Raw genomic sequence first — 24,080 nt, forward strand, 5'->3', positions numbered from 1 at the left:
CTTTTAACCCCAGACAAACAAAAGAGTCTGTCACTTTACTTCCATCAACTATCTCATCAGTCCGTGCTGACTGCAAGGACAGTCCTTCAAGCATTAGGGTTCATGGCATCTTGTATTCTGGTGCTTCCCAATGCCAAACTGCATATGAGGAAGCTGCAATGGTATCTCAAAATGTATGGACACAGCACTGCCAAGATTTGGACACTGTCATTCAAATAATACCTTGCCTTCAAAAGGAATTCTTGTGGTGGGCTCAGGAATGTCACCTAAACAAGGGACTCTCTGTGACCCGGCCAGAGGCGAGTCAGATTTTAACGACAGATGCCTCGGACACTGCTTGGGGAGCTCATCTAAATGGAAAGTGGATACAAGACAAGTGGCCTGCCAGACTACAGCATCTACATATCAACATGAAGGAGATGTTAGCAGTCCAGTTTGCATTGATGGCGTTCAAGGAGTTACTTCTTCCAGGGCAGGTGTTGATTCTGACAGACAACACAACTGTCATGTGGTACATCAACAAGCAAGGGGGAACACATTCTTATCCTCTATGCAGGCAAGCAATGATTTTATGGGAGACTGCGTTAAGCCTGCAACTGACTCTTCAGGCAAGGTTTCTGCCAGGAGCACAGAACTCCCTAGCAGATGTATTAAGCAGACAAATCATGGATCCCCACGAGTGGAAACTGGATCTTCATGTATTTCAGAAATTGACAGTGTCATGGGGAACTCCAGACATAGATCTGTTCGCTTCTCCACTAAACCACCAGCTGCCAAAGTATTGCACAAAGGGGTTTCATCACACAGCTTGGAAAGTGGATGCTCTGTCTTTCAGTTGGAAAAACCTTCATGTCTATGCCTTTCCACCTCTACCTCTTCTTCCAAAGGTATTACTAAAGGTCAGACAGGACAGGCCAAGGATGATTTTGATAGCTCCAGATTGGCCTCGGCAACACTGGTACCCACTTCTAAGGAGTCTTGTAAAGAAGCCTCCATGGCCTTTACCTCTGATTCCTCATCTGTTATCTCAGAAGGATGGTCATCTGCTCAATGTCAAGCTTCAATCTCTTCATCTCACAGCTTGGCATATTCTGTGTTGAAGCATGGTAGGTCTCAGCTTCCTCAACACGTTTTAAATGTGATTATGGAAGCTAGAAGGCCTAGTACTAGGAGAGTGTACGCAGAAAAATGGAAGAGATTTTTATTTTGGAGTACAGCAAGGAATTTGGAGATTTCAGAGCCTAATTTGAGTGTGGCTCTTCAATATCTTACTGAATTATTGGACAAAGGTTTGTCTTTCTCTTCCATAAAGATTCATGCTGCAGCAATTTCAGCTCACTATGATTGTGACCCACCTTTGTTTTCGCATCCTTTGTTCAAGCAGTTTCTTAGAGGGGCAAAGAATATAAGACCCCCACGTAGAGCTCCTACTCCTGCTTGGGATCTCAATTTTGTGTTGGAAAAACTTACTCTACAACCTTTTGAGCCTGCAGCTACTGCTGAATTGAAATATTTGTCATGGAAGACTGCTTTTCTGTTGGCTATTACTTCTGCAAGAAGGGTGTCTGAGTTGCAGGCCCTTATGGCAGTAGAGCCCTTTTGATTTTCCATAAGGACAGGGTATCATTACGTACTAATCCTTCCTTTATGCCTAAGGTGGTTTCTAGTGTGGCTTTAAACCAAACTATTCATTTGCCTAATTTTTGCAGATCCTCAAAATAAAGGGGAAAAGATTTTGCACACTTTAGATGTACACAGGCAATTGCGTTATTATTTGAGCAGGACTAAAGATTTTAGGCAGTCTCAGCAGTTACTTGTTTCTTTTGCTTTAAGTTCACAGGGCAAGCCTGTGTCAAAACAAACTATTTCTAGGTGGATTGGCTTTTGCATTGCATTTTGTTATTCCCATCATGGCAAAGAGGTTCCAGCTGGGATTAGGCCTCATTCCACTAGGGCTACTGCCACTTCAACAGCATTTCTAAGGGGTGGCAACTAAGGATATTCTGGAAGCAGCTACTTGGAGTTCAGTGCATACTTTCTCTAGGCATTATCACCTGCCTATATACTCTAAGACTAGAGCTGGTTTTGCCACAGCTGTTTTACAAGGCATGTTGTCAGCTCCTGCTACTTTATAATTTGCCAGCCTCCCTTACCTCTGCTTTGGGATTCTACCCAATTGTCAGGACTGCAGCAAGGGAAGACGAAGAACATAGTACAGTTTTGTACCTACCATAAATGTAGATGTTCGAGGATTCCCTTGCTGCAGTCCAATTTACCCTCCCTCCTTCCCCTCTGTGTTTCAGGGTGGTTGTGTAGGTGAGTTTACATGCTTATATTTTTGTATATATTACTGTATATATTGTACATGTTTTTTGGTGCAGGTTGTTTTGGGACTTGTCTTTTGGGTCTTCTGACATCTGGGGCAAGAAAAGACTGAGGAAATGACGCCGGTCATGCGCATTAGTACCCTGACGTACTGACGTCAGTCTAAGGCGCCATGACCGACGTCAGCCTTATACTCTGGTATTCGGGCCGACTGGGACGCGGACTATACCCAATTGTCAGGACTGCAGCAAGGGAATCCTCGAACATCTACATTTATGGTAGGTACAAAACTGTACTTTTTCTGTCGTCTAGACAACTTCAAAAAGGCTCCTTATTGAAATGTTAGCACTCAAAATGTCAAGTACCAACAAGCCAAAAAAAAAAGGCCTAAACAAAAGTGAATTTCAAAAATTGCTGTACTCTTTTAAACTTCTTTTTGCCATAGCCCCCCCAGAAGCCCCCACAAACTCCAAATTTGTATATACCAACTCTGAGATTGCTAAACCTCAGTGAAAAGGGCATAGTCTAAGAAATGGCATTTCAGACTTAATATATGTCAGTCTGCTGTTTTGGCCTTTCATGCTCCATGTTTTGTGACTCACTCTAGCAGGTCCTGACATTTCAAATGGTTACCCTTCAAAAATATGCATGATGAGGGTATTCAGAAAGTTGAAGGGGTGAATCAAGTCTTAAAGTAGAGATATCCTAAGTCAGGCTTGAAAATTGGAACACTCCTGTAAAACAGGGACAGTTGAGAGGTCTGCTCCCTCGGCCTCTGCTGAAAAGAGAATATGTGCAGTTGGACTTTCCAGATGGATAGATACATTTGTATATCTATTTCTACCTATATATGTTTATCTACATTAAAAAATACTTTCAGTGATATTCCTAGTGTAACATAGGGCTTTTACCATCCTGCAATATTACCCCAGTACCAAATTTCAGCTCTGCCCCAGGTATGACATTTTGTTTGGGGAGGACGGAGTACTCCCTGGACTACCTGGCACAAGCTAGTGTCACAACAGTTTGGGATACCTACTACTCCAAGAGGAGGAAGTGAGATTCACAAACATTCAGTGTAAATGAACCTCATTGCTTTTTCTGAATTTATCTTCTGACTGAGGAGTTTGCAATTTAACTGTCAAGATCACCTGAAGCTGGATGTCCCTGCAGCACTACTGGTATATCAGCTGTAATGGTGCATGCTTGACAGAGGAAAAAAAAGTGATATACGCAGTATAAGGCATGACACTGCAAGGGTAGTATGAAGTGGGGATGCATTACATGAAAGAGCACATATGGCTCATGCAAGTACCATATCACGTGCTCATGATCTTCACAGGCCTGACATAACTTCCATCTGTATTTTAGAACTAATGCTGCAGGCATTTCAATTCTCCACTGTGTCATGCCAGCAGTACCACAGCTGTATATAAATAGAAAAATACTTTTACTCCAAGATAGACCATCCACTTGAATAGGCCATGCCATTAGGTAAATATTCCACATTGCTGTTTTATATATATATATATATATATATATATATATATATATATATATATATATATATTTTTTTTTTTTTTTTTTTACATTTGATTACGGGGAACGTCCAACTGGACAAAAGTTCAGCAGAGGCCCGGGGAGAAAAGCATCACATTTAACATACATACAAGGCTTACATTATACATTCCTTGACATTTGCCACACAGAAATACAGATATTAAACATATAACATTGGATAAAAATACATTCATGCAAATAAACCTATTAATGGCATTGTTGCATAGTCTAGTGCAGGAACTGAGAGAATTAGTCATAAATAAAAAAAAGTGAGGAAATCTATCAGGAAACGAGTAATTATGTAATTTACACCAAGTATTATTAATAGCAATCAGCGGATGAGCAATTTTCATAGATATACTACACTAACTGCTAGCCTGTAGTAGCAGGAGATACAGTTAGAGGATAGATATTGAAACATAATTGTAACTTAAGGAGAATACTTTTGCTATAGTCCTGTACAAAATTTAGAAAGTAATAGGAAATGAGTATGTTGAAACATTAGACGTGACCTGATTTATGGGAGTAACGAGTATCGCCTACAGAAAGTGTTTAAACAGGAATAGTAAAATCCATATGGCTAGTAGTATAGAGTGCCTGACACTGACTATGGAATCAGGTGTAGAGCTGCACAATTCCTCTTTAGCCTATGCAAGTTTGAGGAATCTTGGGGCCCTTTTTTATAGAATAATTCAGACTAGCATACTACCCAAAGTGTAAATTATTTTTGGAATCGTGCAGCTAATGTATCTGAGTTTTCCTAATACATGATATAACAATGCATGTACATTTAGCAGCTGTTGCAACTAGGGTGGGTTGAAGGGGGATGCCTACCCCAGGCAGTGGACACAATCAACAGACACTGGAGGTGTAGGAGTGTAGTACTGGTGCAAACTTATGAATGCCGATGTTGCATGTATAGTTTGGTTGAAGCACTTAGCATAAGGTGAGTGTGGAAATGGTTGTTCAAGTTTTCAAGTTTATCAAGCAGTTTTTTTTTTTTTTTCTTTGCTCCTCATCTTTCATTTGAGTGGGATGCCAGTCTGGGGTCTGCACAGGGGTCCAGGTAAGCTAGCTACATTTCTGCTCCAGGATTTGAGTAAGGTGTACACACTCGCATCTAGCTTATATATGCCTTTTTTGTGCGATTCAGACTGAACAAAACCCTAAACTTGCCACTGATCCTAACCCGAACCTTATACAGTATCTTACCAAAAACAGCACCACTATTCAGAGTGTTTAAATGTACTGTTAGTTTTTAGCTGACCAATTGCAGAAGGAAAGTATTTGTTTTCCTTTTGCAATTGGTTTAGTTTTGGCCTTTTTTCAGTTTTGATGGACAGAAACCAATGTTTAATACTATATATATATATATATATATATATATATATATATATATATATATATATATACACACACACACACACACACACACACACACACACACACACATGCATATGAATTTATACAGAGAGAGACATGGGTAAAACAATTGTGAGAGTCTGGTGTGTAATTTAATGAAATATTTTGTAGGGCAGGTCTAAACAACAAATTTTGGGAATATGGACAATTCCCTAAACTTGAGCCTTTCTCCCTGGCCCTCTGCTAAAAATGGATCAAAATGCAGTGAACACCCTGGTAACCAAAATATAAATAAAATAAATATAATACTACTTCATTTATTGCACAAACCAGACCACATACATAAAATTATGGCCAAACAAGGATTCAAACAATGGGTTGTCTCTAATTACAGGTACCTGCATGTGATTTTCTTCACTGGTTTTCAGGTTGAGTTCAGTCATTTCCACTGTGCAGGGAGACGAGCTGAACACACACAGTAGGAACAGAATAGTTTCTCTGTAATTCCTGTCAGTGGAGATATCCAACCCAACCCTGGACCCCCCCACCTCAGCCACCCTCTCTGGACCCCCCCACCTCAGCCACCCTCTCCACTCAGCCCACCTCTTACAAATCCTTAAAGCTAATCACTCTCCATTTCCAAAGCATTTGTAACAAAATTACTGACTTCCATGCCTGACCCCCAAGCATTAATCGACCAACTAAAACACACAAACTGGAATATTCTAAAAAACATTTCCTATACAAGGCTGTCATCTGCTTTAACAACCTATTCCTTAAAACCCTAAATAAACTCCACACCCTCCTGCCTGAAAACAGTACAATTTAATTCAGCCCCATGGCTAACAAGATCAACAAAACAAGTAATGTGAAGCAGAGATAAAGTATTGAAACACTGGCTAAAAAATAGAAATCCTACCACACTACAAAGTTACAGGCAACTCTGCAACCATGTAAAAAAAAAAAAAAAAACAAATAACCAAAGAGAAAAAAAGAGTACTATTTAAAATTCCAGTTCAACAACAGAAATAATCCCAAAACATTCTGGACAGGAATCTCTTCACTCCTAAGCGCCCTGGCACTAAGACCAAACCTTACTCCATTTCCCAAAAAACAACGCAGATATAGCCACTCTTCAGCAACCACTTCATCAACACTATATCAAAAATTGCATCCAAATTTACCCAACACCATACTGAAAAATGCTCTTCTGCCACAACTTCAGATTGCTTGCTCCCCTCCCTCCAATTCCTGTACACCCTCCTTCTCCCTAAAACCAATTCCCACTACAACCACAAAACGCTTGCTCCTCAAACACCTGCTCCAGTGCAGCAGATCTATCCACAGACCTCCTAACACTTGCCGCAGATGCCATCACCTACCCTATTAGCATTCTTATAAACAGATACATCCTTAAATCCTGTGTCCCACAAACTTGGAAAATGGCACATATTATACCCCTCCATAAAAGCAGCGACCCCAAAGATCTCTCCAACTAATACCCAATAGCTATTGTCCCCCCTTTCTAAGATTCTTGACAAATATATTCAGATTCAACTCCTTGACTTCCTCACTAACAATCAAAGTCTGTCCACTACTCAACATGGATTTAGGCCAGGTCACAGCACAATGACTGCCATCACATCCTTCATGGAAACGATCAATAAAGTTAGAGACTCTGTAAATGTCTCATCCACCTTCTTAGACCCTCTGTAAAGCCTTTGATACCATTTCTCATCTACTTCTTCTTAGCCAGCTCTCATTAACAAGACTGTCCTCCCCTTCTCATAATTGGTTCTCAAGCTACTTATCAAATAGGCAAGAAGCTGTTAAATGGAACTCCTCCCTCTCTTCCTATCTCCCCAGTCCTACAGGGGTACCCAAGGCTCCATATTGGGACCCCTATTTATTTAGCATCTTCATTAATAAGCTTCACTTATCTCTTACTCATGACTCCCTTATTGAATATGCTGATGATTCTACAATCATTTGCACTGCTGATTCTATTCCCAAGCTCCAACACATTACTCAGCTAGTGTTTTCTTCCATTGAAAACTGGCTTACCAAAAATCACCTGCTGCTCAATCCTAATCAAACTAAACTTCTAGTTTTTACCCATAAATCTTGCTCCCTATTAGACAAAAAACAACTCACTATACTCTCCTACATGAAAACACCAATAGGAATAGTCTCCCATATCAAACTACTAGGTGTTATAATTGAACACCTCAAACTTGATCTTCATGTCCATCACAACATCAAAAAAATCTCACCAGCAATTGGGATTACTATACAGATGCAAGCATTTCCTTATCCCCATTACAAAAAAAGACCCTAGCCACCACCTATCTTCTACCTTCTCTAACCTGTTGTGCTCCACTACTAAGATGCTTAACCTCCAATCTAAAGTCCAAACTAGAAACCTGCTACAGCAAAGTTGCTCGATTTGCAAAAAACACCCCCTATTCTACCCACTACTGTATAGCATTACACTGTCTACACTGGTTAGAATTGCCACATTCTCTCTCCTACATACAACTAATGACAGCACACAGAATTGTATATAAAACATTATGTCCTGCCCTCTCCTCCCTTTTCACCAACTACCTACCCAACACATCACTTGGATCTGAAAATCGACATCTACTACAAATTCATAAACCAAACTTCTAGCTGACCAACTTCTATACTCCTATACTATTGCCAAAAAATGGAACTCACTTCCTATAACTTTCAGATCAGTTCCAAACACTGCAACCTTTAAAACTTCCTTATATAAATACCTATCTTAACGGTAACTGCTCCACATCCTCCGCCTTCAAAACCTGACCTCCTCCTGCTAACTTAACTATACTTTCACTTCTCCAGTCTCTGTTCTAGATACACTGACAAAAGTGGTCATGCCAACTGCCTAAATGATGTTTTCATTGAAATGCTCTATGCTGTTTTGTTGATATTGTTTCTATATGTACATTCATGTTTTTCTTTAATTGTATACTGTGATATTCTGTTCAACTTAATTGTGCAAGCTTCTAACAAGTTCTTGGAGCTTTTCTCCCAGGGCCTACGCTGAAAATAGGTTCTCTTAGCCCAGTGGACTATGCCAATAAATAAAGAATAAATTGGTAGAACTCAAAAGCCACATGGGAATATATTAATGCTTTTAGGCAATTAACCAGCACATGATATTAACAAAGGTACTTTTCCGTTATCGGGGCAACAGCTCTAATCAGCATTGGAAATTCATGCCAATCCTAAATCTGTTATTCTATCAACTTTCTTTGTTTGCAAGAGCAATATATTTGTGCCTTTGCCCCCCCCCCCAATTATAATATGGCTTTGTTCAGATTTCTGTGTCTTACGGGTTGAGGGGTATGGAGCACAAAGGTTGCGCTTCCAAAAATGTCACAGATATCTGAAAGGAGGGTAAATGTAGTCACAGGGCAGGCAGCAGTTTATTGGCCTTTATTTTCTAAAGGATGTAACGTCTGAAACGTCTGTGTCTGGAATTATTTAGCGACTTCCATCTTCAGCAATTTGCCAGAAAACCCCAAATATTACGAGGCACAGACCAAAATATGAAGCACAAATTTGGGCAATTTAGAGGTATTTGCTTTTTATTTTTACTTTACATGCATCAGTTGATTACTAATGATTTTTCCTTTATTTACACTTGTGTATTTGATTTAATCTCCCAGCTTGCAACAGAACTGTTCTGTTTTTTATTATTCAACAAATCACTGAAGCCTCCACGATAAACAGCAAATATTTTTATTTTTAAAATAAAACAAGCGCTTTCACGCACCTAACAGTGCGCTTCATCAGGTTACTGTTCTGTTTTTGTGATCAGTTCAAATAAATATCACTTTTGCAAGTACGAAGCAATGCACATATATCACTTTCAATTGTAACTGCCGTTCTTTAAAAAAAATACATGTTCCTTGCAGTTCCACAGTGAAAGGGTTTGTCACACATTCACAGTTAAGATCTTTTCAATCAAGTTTCTGTAGTACCAATGTTAAAATTGCTTTTGCCCCGATAACAGAAAAGTACCTTAAGTAATCCCAGTTTATCTTCTGATAACCTTTTGGCAATCACAGGCCACTGCAAGCATGAAACAGATACATGCCTAAATCATGTGCCACACAAAATTAAATAATACTAAAATAAAATTAACTTAATTATGTATATATGAGCTCTTGTTTTAATGTTCTTTTCAATCTCGTGAAATCTTTATGTGAAAAGGCAGTTGAATTTTATTAATAAAGCATTCTGCCTGAGTTCTAAGTACAGTGTTTTACGTTTTTTGTAACTTCAAGCAAATGCAGTTGTGTGTGTCTAAAGCCAGAACAGTTGCAGGTCTAGAGTCTAAAACTACTGGCAGTCAACATTGTGCCAGAACATGTCCAAGATAGTTACTCCTTGCTGAGGTAAGGTTTACAGATAATCCACACTCCATGGTGAGGCATTCATTTCATCAGTGGCTTTCCCTATTGCATTAACTGCAAGATACTTCTCAATGATGTTTCTGATAACTATGAACTATGAACCTATGTAAAGTTTACAGATTATCCCCAGTGATGCTTTCAAATCATCACTGGATATCCCCTTGCAGAAACTACCTCTTCTGAGCTGGAATGTTGTAAGTACTCATTACAGAATAAATTGCCTCCGTCCCCATGACAATCAGATTACCAGTAATTCTGCACCCAAGGCTAAGATGCAATAAGAATCTAGAACATGGATGAACAGAAGAGTCTACTCTAGGGACTGTTTGAAATAAATAGGATACAGGTTACCTAGGTCTGCTGCAGATTCAATAAGAAAGGAAATAAACAGTGCAGTGAGGCTAACTACGTTTTTTTTTTCTTTTTAATTTCCCAACAGAATCATTAATTGCAGATTGTAGCAGCTAGGTGTCCTGAGCAAAGATAATTAATGTATACTGCTGACCAACTGTATGTCCAGCCACTACTACAGCATACCTGTCTAGGTTAGAGGAAGTGACTCATTTGTAATTACTCTTTTTCTCTGTGTCCACAGATCTAAGACGAATGACGGCTGGCTTCATCGGGATGGCGGTGTCCATCATCCTCTTTGGCTGGATCATCGGGATGCTTGGATGCTGCAGGCAGCATGATTTAATGCAGTATGTAGCAGGACTGCTCTTCCTTATGGGAGGTGAGAAAGGAGCTACCCACCACATGACTCTCTCTATATTGTATCTTTATGCATGAGAAGTGAAAACAGTGAGAAAATCATGTCTGCAGCATAGGCTATTAAAAGGGATAACGTTATAATAATGTATACTTTTTGTATACTATAATTCTTTGACTTTTGCCTGATGGAACAGGGATGTTTTGTTGAGTACATTTATTATTATGTAGAAAAGTAACATGATTGATGCCAAAAAGCTTTTGTTTATTCCAGAAAGTAATTTTGCAAAATTTATTGCAATGGGTTTGTGCTATATCTGTGTCCATGCAAAACTTCATGTGTAATGAACTTGCATATTCATTTCTGCTAGCCCATCTCGAGTGCTGGCCAGCTCTATTGCACAGCAGAGTTTATGCAGATCTGTTCTGCAGTTTAGTGCCAGACTATCAGAGGGGCTGTAATCAAAGGAATGCATTCTTAGAGAGACTGCATTTATGGAATCACATAACTGTGCACTGTTTAGTTTTTCATAATTAACTCAGGAAAGACATTTTTTTATTTTTCTGCATTATTTGTACTGCACTTAAATTTGTTTAGCTAATTCTGCCAAAATCCGGTTGCTTATTTTCTAGTGAATTTCATTGTTTGCTTTGTTTGCAGCTGGTTTGGTTCTGACATGGTGTGGAAGCCATCTTGAAGTAGTAGTGGTTGTATTGAGTGTACACCAATTGCTGATATTTCTGGATAGTCTGGTACTAAGTGGTCAAATTACATGCATATGTACATACATACAAACATTTCAAGCACAGACATTGATACCCTTCTAGCTTGCCAGTACACCAAAACACTTGTTCCCATAATAAGTGCCCAGGCTGTTCCTAAAATTATCTAAACTAGTACTTTAATGTAATTTGATACTCTGTTCAATGCATCAGCTGCTCTCTCAGAGTAACAATTAGTACACTTCTCATTCCTATAGAATCTTCTACATAGGTTGTTTGATGATTTTCTAGTACTTTTTGATAACTAGGTCACTCCACAACAAGTACAAATATGACTCTGTCATTGTCCATGTTGGTGTGAATGACCTGAGACCTACCTCCCTGGACTACATGAAAAGAGACATGGAGGAAATATCTGATCTTGTAGCCCAGGCAGGTATGACCCTAGCCCTGAGTAGCATCCTGCCATCACCCAGAATGATACCACAGTACAAGGACAAAATGATTGACTTCAACAATTGACTAAGCTTCTGGTGTCATTCTAAGGGGATCCAGTATCTGTCTGCCTGGGATGACATGATCGACAAACCACAATGCTTTGCCAGAGATGGCCTGCACCTGTCGCCCTTGGGATTCCGGATACTGGCTAAGGCTCTTGCCACACCTATAGTGCTTTTTTTAGGCAAGAGTCAAATGACAAATTCACCACCGTAACCGGTACAAGCAAGCAAAATCTGAGGGTAATGCTACTTAATGCTAGAAGTCTAAACCTCAAAATGCACTCACTCGAGGCACTCCTTAAAATGGAGAACATCGACATCTGTGCTCTGACAAAGACCTGGTTCAAGGCTCTAGAGAGCACCCCTGCATTACAAGACTATAAATCCATACCACACCTTTTGGCCACCTAATCTGGACCAAAGCACTAAAGATGGAGGCATGTCCATATTCATTAAGGATATCCACACCTTCAGGCTAGTTGCTCAGCATAATGCATTTGAGATTATCCAAGTGCAACTAACTCTGGGCAAGACCGCAATCCAAATTGTAGCTTGCTACAGATCACCCACCATGCCCCAGGATTCCCACTCCTCATTTCTTGATACACTGGAAAATATTAGGGTACAACCTAACACCCTAATAATGGGCGATTACAGCTACCCCAACATTAACTGGGAAAACTACTCATGTACCAACTCTTGTGCTTAACGTTTTCTGGAATTCATAAATTCCAGCACCTTGGATCAACTTATTCACACCCCCACCAGGGGCAGCAATATCCTAGACCTGGTCATTACCAACATGGGCAACCAGTGTTCCACACCAGATGTCAATTCCTTGTTGGTCAGATCTGGCCACAAGCAAATTACCCTAGACATCCACATCCCACCCCCACCCCCCCCCCATTAGGGAAATCACTGTAAAAAATTTCTCCAAAGCCAACTTCATGCTTCTTAAGACAGAAGTGGCAAACGTCATGACACCCATGCTGATGGACAATAGAGGTACAACTGCTGAATCCTATACAACTGCACTTTATAAGCACTTACATGAGTGCATGGATCGTGCAATCCCTAACAGAACCAAAATGCTGTCCTCCAAAAAAAGGAAGCCAATCTGGTGGCCCCCTGCCATAAACAAACTCTACAACAGAAGAAAGAAACTGTTGCAAAAAAAGAGTAAAATCCCATGATTGGAGGAACTCCATGGTCAGCCTCAGTAAGAAGCTGAGATCCCTCATAAAATCCTCCAAAGCTAGTTACGAAAACAAAATCACCAATGATTCTATAGACAACCACAAAGCATTCTATAGCTATGTCAAGAATCTCAATGGCAACATTCAGATCTGCAATGAGTTACAGTACAGTGGCACTAAATCTACAAAACCAACTGATATTGCCAACATCCTGGCAGATCTTTATACCGGAAAAATGCAAAGTTCCTGTAATCACGGTTGCATAGGTTAAAAAACACACACTCCAAAGCCAAGAACACAGCATCCATGGAACCTGACAACATCCCAGGCTGCGTTCTACATGAACTACAGAACAAACTGGCCCCCCACCTAAGTACCATGTTCAATCATAGCCTCACATCATGCTTTGTGCACACTGAATGGTGCACAGCAACGGTTATCCCATACCACAAAGGGGGAGCCACCACGGACCCTGGGAACTACCGCCCCATTAGCCTGATGAGCCTGGTCTGCAAGGCTATGGAACATATCATCATGGAACTTATAAACAATGACATTGGTAATCTCCAAACTCTGGACCCTACCCAGTTCGGGTTTGTAAAAGGCAGATCATGTCTCCTAAATCTGATAGACTTCTTTGAAGCGGTCACCAAAGCCGTAGATGAGGGTAAGGTGGTTCACACAGCCTATCTAGATCTCACCAAGGCTTTTGACACCGCCCCACACTCTGGAATTATAGATAAACTCACTAAACTAGGTATAAATCCCTATGTCACAAGATGGGTTGTCAACTGGCTCAGTGACAACCCACACTGTGAAAGTAGCAGACTCTAAATCCAACTTCAGACCAGTGACAAGTGGAGTACCACAGGGTTCAGTCCTAGGTCCTCTCCTGTTCCTCTCCTGTTTGGTATCTACTTCTCTGAAGTACAGGCTAACACAGAAGGTCTTTGGCTAGCAAAGTTCGCAGATGACTGCAAACTAGGAGCCATAATCAAAACTCCTAACGATATGGACATCCTACAAAAGGGCCTCACTGAGACAGATGCCTGGTGTCAAAGCCATGGCCTCAAGCTCAATGCCAAAAAGTGCATTGTCATCCCTTTTGGTAAAAACTCTGTACCCATGAACTACCACATAGGTGGTAGTCTACTTAACACTGAAAGTGTGATGAGAGAACTTGGGACACAGGTGGACAGTAGTCTTTCCTTTGATAATCACATCGCCACAGTAGACAGGAAATCCTTCTATGTGGCACACCTCATCACAAAAGGTTTCTCATCCAGGAAAAAAAGAGGTCATTGTTCCCCTCTACTCATCACTCATTAGACCCATTATAGAGTACAACACCCCTTTTGGTATGTACCTCACAAGACATCTACAACAACTGGGAAAGCCACAGAAATACCTCACAAAGAGGATTACCGGCCTCATACAGATGCCGTAGCAGACAGTCTAAAAAAAACTCCAGCTTTACTCTGTCACATATCTCCTACTCAGAGGCGATCTCTGCCTAACATACAAAGCTATGTCAAACCCAGAGCTGTTGGACATGCTCCACTTAAAGAAATCCCAATCCCTCCAAGCTACATGCTCTAGGGACCTAAACCTTGTCACCACAATAAACAGAACATGCTGGAGGGATAGATTCCTGTCCCAGAGACTTCCCATACTCTGGAACAAAGTTCCTATCTATATCAAACAAAGCTCCTCATTAGCACTCTTCAAGAAAAATCTTGATGATTGGATCGGAGATAGGAAATTCACCCCGGGGATCACGTCTGTGGCTCTGCTTGACAGGGGCACAGGAAAATAATTTTCTTGGGTGGCAAAAGCCAGGGTACAGTTTGGCTAGGCTTATATAGGCCCTAAGGCCAATAGCCTAGTACCTACCTATGAACCACAAACATTCTCAGAGGTAGTTGCCGATAAATGCCCTATATACCTGAATAAGATCTCCCCCTACATATCTGTGAGAGACACTGTACAAGTTCAGATATTTTAGTCTTTCATAATAACTTAAATTTTCACATCCATTGATACCCCGGGTATATTTCCACTATACTCTTTCCATTTTACTCATGCTTATTTTCTTATAGGATTTCCATATTGTTATCCCATACTCAAGTCTGGGATTAATGTAACTAACAAACAATGACTTGATCATTTTAGATTTCCTAGACTTTATAAATCTTTTTATACAACCTATAGTTCTGTAACTATCATTAACCAACTGGGTGATATGATTAGAAAAACTCATAGCTGAATCTACCCATATATCCAGGTCCTTAAATGAGTCTACAGTTTCAATCACTGTGTGCTGTATTAAATATTTACCTTTCAATTAATGTCTCCCAAATCTCATATGCTTAGTTTTTCATGTATTTATCACCATCTTATCCTCCTGTGCCCAAATGGTCAGTTTAGTCAAGTTATTTTGCAGACGTTCCTTATATGTAACACATGTAATCAGTTACCCCAATTTCAGGTTGTCTGAATATAGAATGTAGAATACCTCGGATGAAAAAGGTCTAAAAGATACAGTCTAAACAATTAAGTGCCTAGGACAGAGCCCTGCGGGACACCTTGACTGTAACCAAGAATTTCACCTATCCAGCTGCTTTTGGATACTTGCCATGTCCTATTTGTAAGCCATGCAGCTATCCATCTTCTCAAGAGTACATCAATACCTAGTTGTTCTAATTTAATGATCAGTGTTTTGTGTACAACCCTGTCAAATGCTGAAGTTAAATCTATATAAATTATATCACAGTACAATTTTTCATTCATAGCTGTTGTATTATTATAGAACATCATATTACAAGTGGTAGTACATCTATTTTCAACATATGCATGCTGATATATGATTTCAAGTCTCAAACTATCCAGTTTTGACAACTTATCCAGTATTCTCCATTGTTTTTCCATAGCATGAAAGTAGACTTAAGGGTCTGTATTATTCTAGGTTTGTCCTACTCCCCTTTCCCTTAAAGACAGGTTTAATAAGCACGTCTCCAGTCTTGAGAAATCTCCCCATATTTATATTACCTAGTGAATAATAGATATAATGGTACCGTAAGTTCTTGCTGAAGTGTTCTCAGGTCTTGGTTACTAATTCCGTCTCCTCCCTGTGCTTTGCTTGGATCCAGTTTGCGCAGTTCTTTTTCAATATAATCCAATTTGATTCCAGTATCTGAGGTTACCTGGATGTCACTAGGACAAATTATCACCCCTTTTGTGGAGCCAAACTGTTTTGCATGAGATTCTGTAAATATATCTATAATCTGTTGTGTCTGAGAATAAATTTTAGAATCTGCACACAGTTTGTCAATTTGTATGTCTTTACCCCTTCCACATCTTGTGTGTCTATAAAAAGGTTTCCTACTATGCTTAACATAGTTATATAAATTTTCTTGATCTTGTTTCACACTATACTTAATCTGTTTGATCAGTTTGTTTATTTCAGTTTTCAAAGTTGTAGTTCGACACCTCTTCCATTTCTTAAAGGCTTTGTCTCACCTTAATCCAGTATCTTGTTGTTATGGAAATATATCCCCCTGAAGTTGTATGCCTAGATACTGATGATAAACATTTTTTTTTTACTTTTTGCACTTAAACAATTTTGCTTTCAAAACTTTCCAGATTCCGTCTGCAGTTCTTCCATTGAACACCTCACTCCAGTTTTAATAGTGACTGTTTTGTTGTGCATTGGTTTATATTTCAGTTTGGCAGAATTTATCAAGCAACAAATTAACCTTTATAACCCCATGATCACTACACATCAATGATGGTAAAACTTGAATTGAAGTAACAGTAATTTCTTTAGGAACACAAAGAATGTCTAGTATGTTCCATCCCCTGGTAGGTTTTTTTACAATGTGAAACAATTGTTGTTCCTGAATATACGTTGTGAATAATTTCCTTACTAAAGTTGTTGAATCAATATTATTCTAGTCTGTTTCTGGTAAATTTAAGTACACAGCTAATATTATTCTTCCCTGCCTGTTTCATGCAGGAAATGTATGAATTCCTTTAGGTCATCTGCGCTTGACTTTGGTGGTCTATACACTCCAATAATTGTTTTATATTTCAGGGTTGTCTTTGTCACAGTTACACAGTCTATACTATTGGTGTTATCACTAAATATGTAATAATTACAGGTCTCACAACCATCTTTAATCCCTTTCATATCACCTCCACCTGATTTTTTGTTAGAATGTCTGTTACAGTAAAAACATTTATACCCTGACAGAACTGGTTTCCAGTCATTGTTTTTAACCATGTTTCACAAGCAATAACATCACTTTTGTGGGAACATAGCAAATGTTCCAATAAAAAAAATGATTATTAATGCTCCTAGCATTAACAACCATCAGAGATGCATCAAATGTTGCTATCTGTGAACTGTTAAATTTTCAACCTGGCAAAAATCCTGCCTAGTGTTTGTCAAATATTGCAAAATATCTGCTGCAAAAATTCTATTTCCTGATCTTGACAAATGCACACTATCCTGTCTGAACACGTGTGCCCAAAACTAGGTTTGGATGCTCTATACATTTTCATTTTATAAAACAGGACATTTTTCCATGTTGGCATTTACTGAAAAAATCTTTTCTTTCATACTGCCCTGACTATCCTTTATATAGGTGATTTGTGAAAAATATGCCCCAACACCAGTACAAAGCTATACTATCTAATAGGGTTGTCAGTTTCCTACCAACAGTCGGAGAGTCCTTGTGGATGAGATCATTTGTACCGACATGAATAAAAACAGATCTTTACATTAAGGTGTTCCAAGACTTGTGTCACAAATATTTTTGCTTCTGGCAAGCATAACACTATTCAACATTCATTATCTTCTCTGCAGATACGAGTATCATTTTACTCTAATAATTTAATCTCCAGTTACAAGAATATCTCTTCTGACCAGCTCTGAAGAATCTTCAACTTCTAATACAATAATATCTGCTCTATCAGTTGTTACAAAGGATAGATCTTCTCATCTGTTTTCATTTTGTATTAAATTTTCATTCAGCTGGCATTGTAAATCCAGAGCTTGAGCCATGTAGCCAACATCTGTCTTTCTGTCCTTTTTTCTTACAGTAACGTTCTTCAGTCCTTCCACGGTCGATTTTGATTTCTTGCTTTTCACCTGCCCCTTGTCTCTTTCCTACTTTCTCTCTTGGAAAAATGATGCCTTTTTCTGTAAACTGAAGGTTTTCTGATAGAAAAATGTCATCATTCTTATCCTTCCCAGTAACCTGTGTGTTAAACAACAAAGCAGTGACCTTTTACTACATATTCTCTCTACTTTACAGACATTAATCGGTTTCTTTTTCTTCCTTGTTATTTGTTGTGAACTTTTTCCTTTCTTTCTTTTGTTTCCTTCTAAACAACCCAGATTCTTAGATTTCTGAATACTTCTATCCAGAATTCTAGAGTTGTCAGGGGCATCATCCTGTTTCATAGATGTTGAATGATCTTTACAGACAATACATGCGTCATTTCCTAAATGTGTTGTGTTCTGTTCATTGCCTAATATTTATCTCACTAGTCCAGTCATTAATATATGTAACAACAGCGCTCCAAGCAGTGCCAACTGCACAAGTGCAATCATCATTGTCTAGATTTACTTCTAATAATTGTAACCAAATCATCCAGCTTTTGACGCAAATCATTAATTGCATACTCATTTAAGGAATTATATTCAGCTTGAAACAAAATATTGTAAAAGAAAATGATAATCAAAATCAGTAACCACAGAATTCAAAGAGAACTTAAATCAAACTCCTATGACAAAAATCACACAAGCAATATACAACTAAATACTAAAGTAAGTACTGTAAATTTGTTCTGACTGTACAAGTTCTGCAAGCCAGACACAAGCTGCAATTCCTTTACGTTGCTCACTATCGCACTTCTTTTTAACAGTAAAGATCAGTAAATCATAAATCAAGGTAGGATTGTTTAGATATGCTCTGGATTTTCCTTTCTGCATTCTGTGTGAAGTTATAGCTGTCAGAGCCCCTTGGGATGGCTAGAGCTTGCCTGTCTAAAACCTATTCATTTGTAACAACCAACAGTGAAATTAAAGCTAAAACAACAAAATATGAATCAAAGTAAATCTTAACAAGCTATCCCTTCCTACCTACAAGCAGTGAAAAACAGTGATAAATAAAATATAAATTCAAATAAAAACTTTTTTTACCAGTCAGTTTCACAGTAAATCACAAACCAAGGTAGGATTGTTTAGATATGCTCTTGCAGCTGTTTTTGTCATTTTTTTTTTTTTACTTTTTACTGTCCGTTACAGAGAAGTGTACCTTTGCTGTAGTTACAGCTGAATAGTGGATTGTGTGCACAAGTGAAATCCCCCCCCCCGGTCATCAGTGTAAAAATCCGTCTTTGTTCATTTATTGGGTGACTGGCACCACATAGCTCTGAACTTTAATGGATTGTGGGATTGTGCTGACCTGTACAGAAATGCATGGGCCTGTACAACTTGCTGCCAGATTTGCAGGTCTGCACATTGCTATCTTCTACAGACTCGGTTTGACTGTGTAATTTCTCTCCCTCCTTCGTCTTCACACCTTCTTCCCCTAAGATCCTATAAATAATAATACAGACCAGTATGGAGAGACAGCAGTCTACTTCCCTTCCATTGCCAGCCTTCTAGTACTTTGTATCCTAAGTAGGGTTGCCACCTTTCATTGTGGCTAAAACCAGAGTAAGGCCACACCCATCGTATCACCCATAACTGCACCCATTCCCGCCCCATCTCCCACCAATGTTCCACCCATTTTGTGATGTTACTGTGACATCAACAGATGGGAACGCCCTCTTTTTCCATTCCTGATGCCTGCTTTCATACGATTTTCTGTAAAAAAAAAAAAGCATAGTAAATCAGCCAGTTTAACAAATTCCCATAGTCTGTTTCCTTTTTTGAAACAGAATACCGGAGTTTATACAGTGTTTTCCTAACTACCGGAGAATCAATTTGATTTTCAGATACTCCAGGAAAAAAACAGATAGGTGACGACCCTAATCCTAAGGCAGTGTAATAACTGCTACATGCTCAATGAAAATTAACTCTTTTTCAGTTAACTTGATTCCATCTGCAAAAAGTGTAAAAACATGGATCTACTTCTTAATCCCATAATTTCAGAATCCTGAAGATGAAAATACTGAGACAAGAATCATGAAACTTAAAATGCCGAACAGAGTACATTTTCCCTGGGCTGCCCAACACAACAGTAAAACACACTGCACTATTTAAAACCCACCTAGGTGGGGGGCATAATTCCCCACTTTGGGCAAGTATTTGCTTGCCCTGGGAAAACTTACGCAGTTCGACATTTTAAGTTTCGTGATTCTCGTCTCGGTATATTCGTCTTTGGGATTCTGAAATTATGGGATTTAGAAGTAGACCCAAAAACGTAGCTGATTTGAGGGCAACCCTTTTGTAATCCCATGCATGTAGAGAGCATCATACTCTTTCGCTCTAACTCATACAAATGCAACATCTTCTATTGTTAGCACAAAACAGTCATACGCTTATGCCAATGGAGATCAGGAAGTTTGCACTGTAACTTCCAGTGGGTGGAGCCTAAGCCTTTTGACAGAATCAAATTATGTCCTCACATTTCAAAGAAATGTTCATATATCTGAAACCACAGGGGTTATGAAAGTATAAATGGCAAACTCTTCAGCACAAACTATTTTTATATTGGTAGTATTCCTTGGGTTCTAGGTCTTAAACTGAATTTTTATAAGTCCCAGTAACTATTACATTTGTAACCTTTTGTAAACTTAAAATATCTCGGCAACCACTCAAGTTACCTACATACTGTCAGCAGCATTTTATTCATCTAGCTGAGAGCTTTCATATGAGGTGAATCAATTCTGTCTGTTACTTAGTTGTTGATGTATTTAGAAAAATGTGAAAATTATATCTATATAAATTAATATCATAAAAACAGTTAATATCTATCTGCTCTAGACAGAGGTCAAATATTAATGCAGTTGAGTTTGCTACTGTGTAAACTTTACGATGAAATCTTTTAAAACCTTGTACATAGCATGGTTTTGGAATTATTGATGCAAATATGAACAAACAATATTTGACGCTTAGAGACGTCAGTAGGAGTTAACTGCAGATGCACCTAGATTTGTCACTCGGATGTAATAAGTTAAAGAAACAGACACAGTATGTGAGAGGTGTACTTAAACAATGACACTGGAGGCTAAACTCTCACATATAAGCGCACAGTTCAGTTTGTCAAAACCAAGCACACAACACACAGACTAAGCTATGCTGAGGCATGCAAAACAATCTTCTTAAACAGCAAAGATTGCCTAGACTACCTGTTGGTACTGCTACAGCAAACCCAAAGGCATTCAGAAAAAACAACACCTAACACCATACATAGAATCACTCTCAATGGAGCCTCAAAAATTTAGCCCCTGAGACAAGCAAACACACTACCCAGGACTCTCATCATAGGGGACTCCATTGTAAGACATACTGATGCCCCTCTGATCACACCGAACAAGGAGAAGATAACTGTTAGCTGATTATCTGGAGCCAGGATCTGCCAAAGTAAGCACACACTAAAGTCATTTCACCATAGGTACCAGTATGATTCCATCATATTCCATGTAGGTGTAAATGACCTGAGACATACCTCCCTGGATTATATGAAGAGAGACATTGCGGAGCTCTCAGTCTGTGTCAGGCTAATATGAGCCTAGAATTGAGAAGCATATCATCATCACCAAGGATGACGTCACAATATGAGTTAAAGATAATTGGTTTCAACAATTGGCTGTCTTTCTGGTGTCATTCTAAAGGGATCCAATATTTGTCAGCTTGAGAGGACATGGTTAACAGACCACATTGGTTTGACAAGGATGGTCTGTACGTGTCCCCTCTAGGCCTTTGAATACTAGCTAAAACTTTATCCACCCCTATAGTACCTTTTTAGGTAATGCCAAATTGACAAACCAACCAACCAACATTGCAAAATCAACTCAACTGAACCTCAAGGTGTTAATGCTCAATGCCAGGAGTCTAAATAAAAAACTACACTCCCTCCAAGCCCCTGTCACACTTGAGACTATAGATGTCTGTAGAGTTAGTGGAATATGGTTTGATGTGACACAGAGTACCACAGCAGTGCATGGTTTCAGTGCTAGCTCCACAGAAAAGGGCTAAAGGTGGAAGTGTCTGAATATTCATCAGTAACACTCATATCTCCTGGGTGATCAAACAGGATGACGTGCTGGAGTTCCTTCATGTGCAGATCACCATAGACAAAATCCTTTACCACATCATAGCCAGCTAGAAGATTGGTACAGGATATGTACGAGGGTAGTGTGACAGCGGTGAGGTCTGCGGTGGGAGTGATGGTTGCGTTTAAGGTGGAGGTGGGATTACATCAAGGTTCAGCTCCGAGCCCTTTCTTATTTGTAATGGTGATGGGCAGGTTGACGGACGCGATCAGACAGGAGTCCACGTGGACTATGATGTTTGCAGATGGCATTGTGATCTGTAGTGAGAGTAGGGAACAGGTAGAGGGAGACCCTGGAGAGGTGGAGATATACTCTAGAGAGAAGAGGAATAAAGGTCAGCAGGACTAAGACAGAATATATGTTTGTGAATGAGAGGGAGGATAGAGGAATAGTGAGGATGTAGGGAGTAGAGGTGGCGAAGGTGGATGAGTTTAAATACTTGGGATCAACAGTTCAGAGTAATGGTGAGTGTGGAAGAGAGGTGAAGAAGAGAGTACAGGCAGGATGGAGTAGGTGGAGAAGAGTGTCAGGAGTGATTTGTGACAGACTAGTACCAGTAAGAGTGAATGGGAAGGTCTACAAGAGGGTAGTGAGACCAGCTATGTTATATGGATTGGAGACAGTGGCATTGACAAAAAGGCAGGAGTCAGAGCTTGACGTGGCAGAGTTGAAGATGTTAAGATTTGCACTGGGTGTGGCGAAGATGGACAGGATTAGGAATAAGTATATTAGAGGGTCACCCAGGTTGGAAGGTTTGGAGACAAAGCCACAGAAGCAAGATTATGATGGTTTGGACATGTGCTGAGGAGGGATGCAAAGTATATTGGGAAAAAGATGCTAAGGATGAAGCTGCCACGTAGTAGGAAAAGAGGAAGGCCAAAGATAAGGTTTATGGATGTGGTGAGTGAGATCATGCAGGTGTTTGGTGTGACAGAGCAAGATGCAGAGGACAGGAAGACATGGAAACGGTTGATCTGCTGTGGCAACCCCTGATGGGAGCAGCCAAAAGAAGAAGCAGCCAGCTAGAAGATTGCAATGCATTCATGGACCTACTGAAGACACTTACCATCAAACCTAATACCCTAATAATGAGATCTATAGACTGGGAATCCTATATGGTCACACGTCTACAGGCACAGAGATTCCTGTACTTCCTAAACACAAAAACTTGTGACCAAATAGTGAACATGCCCACAGAGGCACCAATACACTGGATCTCACACTCACAAATATGGGATAATGCTGCAGCTCCCCAATGTCTTGTCATTCATGGAAAGGTCCAACCATAAAGCTATCTCCATTGAAATCAAAATCAACTCTGTAACCCCAGAAAAAACAGTAGCAGGAACTATTCCAAGGCAAACTACCTTTTATAAACTGATTGTTTGCCAAAATTCAGTGCCCCTCCAAATCCTGAAAACACAGCAGCCTACTCTGAATTGCTCTCAGAAACTCTGTAGACTCATGTCAATGGCTGCATGGAGGCTGCTGTATACAGCAGAAGTAAGTCCAGAAGTAGCCCTAGAAACTGCCCTGGTGGCATACCAAATTAAAAAAAGTCAGGAAGGGTAACTCCCATAAAGATAAAAGCTCTCTCATCAAGCTATATTCAACTAAAAGAGCTAATCAGGTTAAGCAAAGCCAACTTTGAGGTTAAGATGGCTTCTCAGGTGAAAGATAATCATAAGGCCTTTGTTAGTTCTGTCAAAAACATGAATGGTGCCACACAGCAATGTGCTTTACTAGTGGTTGATGGTATCACATTCCCCAAGCCTGGAGATATAGTGAACCTGTTAGTGGACAAATTCAATTCCAACATTTCCCCTCTTACCTCAGCCATCCCCCAAAAAATGCCCTCAGACTTATCCTGCCAACAATAACTAGGGAGCATGTACTGGCTACACTCGCTAAAGCCAAGAACACAGCCTCATTGGGCCCTGATAACATCCCGAGATGCTTCCTGAACA

At 39.6% G+C, this 24,080-nt stretch overlaps 1 protein-coding gene across 1 annotated transcript in view; it reads left to right on the plus strand.

Moving 5' to 3' along the window:
* The window catches only part of LOC122811212 (transmembrane protein 178B-like), a 561,592-nt gene that overhangs the window by 421,056 nt on the left and 116,456 nt on the right, over positions 1–24,080 (plus strand). The window contains exon 3 of the mRNA XM_044082900.1: positions 10,291–10,428. Within this exon, the coding sequence (XP_043938835.1) occupies positions 10,291–10,428 (138 nt within the window). The remainder of the gene's footprint in view (positions 1–10,290; positions 10,429–24,080) is intronic.

Source organism: Protopterus annectens, chromosome 9.part0, assembly GCF_019279795.1.
Source record: "Protopterus annectens isolate FY-2018-M chromosome 9.part0, PAN1.0, whole genome shotgun sequence".
NCBI classification, from domain to species: domain Eukaryota; kingdom Metazoa; phylum Chordata; order Ceratodontiformes; family Protopteridae; genus Protopterus; species Protopterus annectens.